The sequence below is a fragment of the Frankliniella occidentalis genome, unplaced genomic scaffold (genome assembly GCF_000697945.3).
Source record: "Frankliniella occidentalis isolate FOCC.00 unplaced genomic scaffold, Focc_3.1 Scaffold52, whole genome shotgun sequence".
Classification (NCBI taxonomy): domain Eukaryota; kingdom Metazoa; phylum Arthropoda; class Insecta; order Thysanoptera; family Thripidae; genus Frankliniella; species Frankliniella occidentalis.
In genome coordinates, this window is record NW_026267182.1 from 439,508 (window position 1) to 445,274 (window position 5,767).

At 59.8% G+C, this 5,767-nt stretch overlaps 1 protein-coding gene across 1 annotated transcript in view; it reads left to right on the forward strand.

Annotated features, from left to right (window-relative positions):
* LOC113205231 (serine/arginine repetitive matrix protein 2) overlaps positions 1 to 5,767 on the forward strand; it is a 75,591-nt gene that overhangs the window by 58,966 nt on the left and 10,858 nt on the right. Inside the window, exons 3-4 of the mRNA XM_026420754.2 lie at positions 1,899 to 2,028; positions 2,895 to 3,019. Coding sequence (XP_026276539.2) covers positions 1,901 to 2,028; positions 2,895 to 3,019 — 253 coding nt within the window. The 5' untranslated portion in view covers positions 1,899 to 1,900. The remainder of the gene's footprint in view (positions 1 to 1,898; positions 2,029 to 2,894; positions 3,020 to 5,767) is intronic.

Below are 5,767 nucleotides of genomic sequence, written 5' to 3' on the forward strand. Positions count from 1 at the left end.
CGTGTCGATATGAAATAGTTCTGACTTTTCCATGCCGGGCGCCGTGAGTAGTGTGTGTCGGCGGCCCTCGGCGTCTCGGTGACCGGCTGAGTCATGGTGCAGGCGCGAGGCGCTGGAGGTGGAAGAGGAGGAGGGGTTCTCGTCGTGTCGTAACGCGCGGCGCAACGGGATGGTGCCGGCGCCCCCTCATCGAGACCGAGGAGTGGCTCGCGGTGCTTCTAATGGACGCCGCGGTGGTGGCGAAGGTCGACGCGGAGGGGAGGAACAATGCTAATGCTCTTCTGCAGCGCACCGGCCGGCGCTCGGTGGGGCGCGAATATCTGAGAGAATCACTCGCGGATCTCTTTCTCTCTTCCAACGGCCCATCTCTATCGCTGTTCTTGCTGGACCGGGCGCCACTCTTCTCCGTTGCGGCTCCGTCGAAAATATACTTTGGCAGGGTAACGGGGGAAGAAATTTCCACGATAGTAGACGATTGTCACTTTTCAATTTTTAATTGTGGAGTTACGAAATTTGTATGACACCTACGCATTGAAAACAACGCAAGCCGTCGTAAATTTGCAATATCAATCGGAAATTTAGTACGTCGTTTGTAGAACGTTAATTTCAATTTTCTATTTATTTATGCTGATTTACTAAGATATTATTCACACAGTTCCCGATTCTCACACCTTCCCCATGTTTCTGTCGCCTGTCTCCTCTCTGTCCCTTCCCTTCCTTTATCCACCCTTCCCGTCCACCCTCTTTTTGTCCCTCCCTCAGCCATAGAGGGTCGTCGCGTCGTCAGTTTCCTTTGCCTATTGACGGTGTATCGGTGGCCCGCGGCCGGGGGAGCCGGGGGAGCCGGGGCAGGGGGTTCGCTCGCCGCTAGGAGTACAGAGGCGATTCCGCGCCGAGGCCAGTGCGCGCCGCGCGCTTTCCACGAAACCCTTCTCTCTGTCAGATCTGCCAGGATATGGCTTCCAGTCGTGGAGGGGCGGGGCGGGGTCGGTAGGTGGCTCGGGCGTTTGCCGCCGCTGCTTGCTGATATCGCCTGGCTTCGAGTCCCCATAATTTCCCCCCCACACTGCGCCCCGACCCGCGCCCCGCCGTCGCACATAGCTACACCCAAGTCTGTGAGTCGCGCATTGTCTTTCCATTTAGTTGTCAGCCGATTGTCATAATAATTTTGCGTTGACGTTGCTGCAGCTGCTGCACGTCGAAGGTGCGTCGCAGCGCAGCCCGCGAACCCTCCGCCACCTCTTTGGGCCGCCCGCGGAGCAGCGCCGCCGGCGGCTCCGGGCGCACGGTGCGCGGGTAAAAGGCGGAAAGGAATAATTGAAAAGGGGTGGAGGTGGGAGGGGAAGCAGGTGCGCGGGAAAAAAAGTTCGCGAGGAAAGGAGGAAAATGGCTATTGCAGTCGGAGACGGTCGCGCGCCGCTGGAAATCACTTGACATTTTTGAAAAGGTCAGCTCACCCACTGCTGGATGCGAAATTATGCCACGGTGCGGTAACAAACGGCCGCTTGTCCGTTCCGGAGTGTGTGTTTGTGCGTGCGTGTGTGTGTGTGTGTGTGGACGAACGCAAAAGGAAGGGTTCGTGTGTGCCTTTAAGGCCCTACCAGGGGCGTAAGTGTAAGTGACAAAAATACGTCCGTTTTCTCCGAATAATTCGTCCAATTTACGGGAGCCCAGCGCCTGCGAGACTGGGGGTAGGCCACCCCGCGGTACACGGGTGCGTCGCAGGCGAGATGTTGCCTACCTGCTAGGCGCTTAGAGACCCAGTGTAGGCTGAACTTGGCGGGCGCCCAACAACGGCGAACGACGGGACGGGGGTTTGATACTTTCCGGACGATCCCTGCACGCGTGGCATCTCTCAAGTGTAATGTGTCGTGACCCTCCTGCTCTCTGCTGCACAGGGATGGCGATGGGCAAGGTGTCCGGCGTCCCCATGGCCGAGGACGCGCCCCCCGACCTGCTGGCCGGAGGCATGGACCTGCGCGTCGTGCTGCCCTGCGGCTCTGTGGCGCGCTGCAACGTGGACCGGAGGTATGTATGACCTGGCGTGCACTGCGCCGTGCACGAAAGAGGTGCAAAGCAGTTTGAATGTTTTCATTGAAAAGTACTTGTGAGAAATCTTTTTAAGTGTGAGGACTCCAATGGTGTCACCCTTTAGATGGGATATCTAGTCTCTTACAATGTTAAAAGGGTATTAGAGGAAACGTATTGTGTATTCTTAATACTGACATTGAATCATGAGAGAAAGAGTTAAACGTGGTTTTATTGGGAGGGAAAAGGAAATAATGGAACACAAAAGATAGGCCGGCGGCATGCAATGAGGAAAACGAAGTTTGCGCGTTAAAAACCGCGAGGCGCTGCTGGCCGTCCTTCCAGTGACCGCGCGGCGCGCGGCGGTCGGTGCGGCCATAAAGACAGTAGAGATACTGTTGTTTGCCTTCCCGGCGGTGACCCCGGCCCCGCCCCTCGCTGCAGGTCTGCTTGGGCGGGGCGGGGCGGGGCGGGGCGGGGCGGGGCGCCGGTGGTGCCGAGCACAGCGGCATGCATGTCCATGCCCTACTCCTTTCACTCGGCCGGCCTCAATCGAGTAATGAAAAGGAAATTGTACTAATGGTCCTCTCCCATGGGCGCTGGCTGGCGCTGCACAGCGGCATAGCGGCGGCGGCAGATCGACGCCCGCGCCGACGCGTCCTTGACTGATGCGATCCGCGCGCGCGCGCCGCGCCGCGTGGCGCCACGCTACGTTGGACAGCGGGGGAGGTGGAGGGGGGGCACTACTACTGTAACGAGAGGGTCACGAGGGGGACAAGTAGCGTAGTGTCATAATTAATCAAAACGACAGGCATTCACTCACTCGCTCGCTCACACGTACGCTTGCCTCTCTGTGGTGCCCGCAGCACGCCCATGATGGACCTGCTGGTGCAGCTCGCCAAGGTCCACCGCATCTCCCCCGCCGCGCACACGCTGCAGCCCTTCGGCATGAAGAACACGCCCCTGCAGTCGCAGCCCAGCACGCCGATAGGTGAGTGAGTTAAGGTTTAAGGTGAACGAGACGAAAGAAAAACCTTTCAGTCGCAGCTGTCGCGTTCCCTTCCGCACCACCCCACCTCCTTTCCCGCCTATATACTACGTCTTATCTGTTAATACTTCGAATAATACCCGTGACCTTCGGCATAAACTTTCCACCGCAACAGACGAAATTAGACTGCTATTCGTCTTTAGGTTCTTATCGTGATCGTTCGCTTCTTACAAAAATTCGTTTCTTAAAAAGAGACAGCGATTTATTTTTTTGTTGCTTAAATAGTTGCCGTCAAAACCGTTGAGATGATCCCGGCTTTGTTGAGGCTGCGTGGCGAGGAGTGGCGCGGTGCCCCTCACCCCACCCTCTCCCCCACGCGCACGCGAACGGACCGCGCCTGCGACGCGCGCGCGCGCGCCCGCGAGCTTGCGATCCCCAGGGAAGAGCAGGAGATAAGTTTTTATTGGCGTGTTTATTCCCCCGAGCGAGCAGACCAGACAGACGGCGGCGGTGCGGCGCGCGGCGCTCTTGCCGCAGGGGCCCCGTAAAAGAGCATTAACTCGGATTGGTATTTATTTGTAGCTCTGCGCCATACCTATCTCCCCCGCGCCTGTCGCGGCGGCCGGCCCGGGCCGGGTCTGATTGACGGCGGGGCAGCAGCCAGCGGCAGCAGCGGGGAGGTCCTCATGGCGTTGTGCTGCTGTGACTGAATGAACGAGATGCATTAGTGTCGTACGTCGCAATAAACGGGCGCTGCTCCTTCGTAGGGGTGAGAGAGAGAGAGAGAGAGAAAAAGAGGGAGGGAGGGAGGGAGGGAGGGAGGGGGGAAGGGGAGGCAGAGATGCTTGGGCAGGGCGTGTGCGCGCGCGTGCGTGCATGCGTGAGTGAGCGCACATCGCCGCTGTTTGCAAGCGTCATGTTTGCGGGGGGCGGTAGGAGGTGGAGAATCCCGTTGCGGTAGCCGCGCCGTGGGCCGGCCGGCCGGTCACCTCGCCTCCCCCTCTCCCCTCCCCCTCCCCATACCTCCTCCGCGGCCAGGCCACTGAGCCCACCGCCGCCTGCCTGCCGAGCCGATCTAAATGCAGGTTGCCCGTCTTTCTCTCTCTCTAAGCCCTTTGCCGTGCGGCTAGTTTTGTTTTGTTGTTTTTATTGCTATGCCAAGAACTGCGCCTAGGAGTCAATAATTTCCCCCCTGTCAGGCTGTGGCAATGCCCTGCCTGCCTGCTGGTCCTCCCTCAGCTTCTCGGTACGGCCGGCCGGCTCATTCCCATTCGGACGCGATGTTGCGATGCAGCGGCTCCAAAGTCTCTCTGGCCTGGCCGTGGCCGGCCTGCTCCGAGGACGACAAGGAGCGGCGGCGTCATGTCCGCTATTTCGAGTATAGTGATGTGTGTGCTGCGGGAGCGGGGTGCGCGCGCGCGCGCGCGTAGAGCCACGCCTTTGGCACCGTCCTTTCTCTGCCAGGGAGAGAGGAGTGGAGAGGGGGGAGGGGCGTAGACGGGCTCACCGTTACGTTTAGGGCGAGCTGCGCTGAGCGGCGCTGAGCGGGGCGCGCCGCTCCCAGCAAGCGGGCTATGTGCGCCCCGACCGAGTCGTTTGCATTTGCATTTCCGGCGATAGGAACAACTCTCCTCCATACAGCAGCGGCAGCCGAATGGACGCCGCGCCGAGAGCAATGGCGAGGGTCGTCGATCCGGCGTTTCCATCTCCCGCGGGCCGCCCTCTGACGCCCTGCTGTCGGGGTCGAGCCCGGGCCGGTGGGGCCAGGGACCCGCGGCACAGCGGGGAGCGCATCGCGGCGCTGCTGCACGAGGAGAGAAAGTGTCTCTCCGCTGATATGCGGGCCGCCGGCCGCCGCCACCTTGTCGCGGCGGGGAGCAGCAGCAGGCAGGGGCACCGCGATGACGACATTTCGTTATAGGTGTGCGACCGTCAGAGGAGTTGTTGCAGAACAATAATAGCAACACTCTCGTTGAAGTCGTTCGGAGGCATATCGCGTTTGCGCGCGCGCACGCGCTCGATGTGCGTGATGGTTCCTCTACAGCAGCACTCCTTTGCGCGCGGACTTTGGCCCAGCAGGCGCGACGGGCACACGAGAAGAGTGTGTGTAGCGTGGCGGGGCGGGGTCCGCGGGTGGTGCAGAGGGTGCATGTTATTAGCGATGCTCCTGCCATAAACATGAAGGGCCTGGCGCTGCTGCTGCTGCCTCCGCCGCTGCTGCTGCTGCCTCCGCCGCTGCTGCTGCCGCCGTTGCTACCGCCGCTGCACGACACCGATATCGAATGCAGCGGCAAGGCGAGATGACTTTCGGCGGGAGTGGTTTGTAACGCCGCGGCGGTCCTTTCACACGCGACGGCCGTATATGCCGGTTCCCTTTCACCCGTACGGTGCACTCTGGCTGAAAAAAAACGGTGGGGAGGTAAGGGGGGGGGGACTTTCTTTTGCTGCTATGGTGACACCGTTATTGCCGTAGCAATCGGTTAGTATTTTTATTTGTTTTACAAAAAAGTGTGACCAACAACAAAAAAAAGACCCACAGCATAGAAAACAAACATACCCCTTTTTTGTGTTTTTTGTGGGGTCGTATTTTTCCCTGTGTACTGTGTCCTCCCCACACTCCCTCCCTCCCTCCTGCCACTCCATCCATTCGCTCACATGTGCGCGATAGAGCCGGCCCTCCCGCCGGGCCGCGAGGTGCAAGAAGTGCCCCTCGCCCCACCTCACCTCACCTTACCCCGCCCGGCTCCCCCC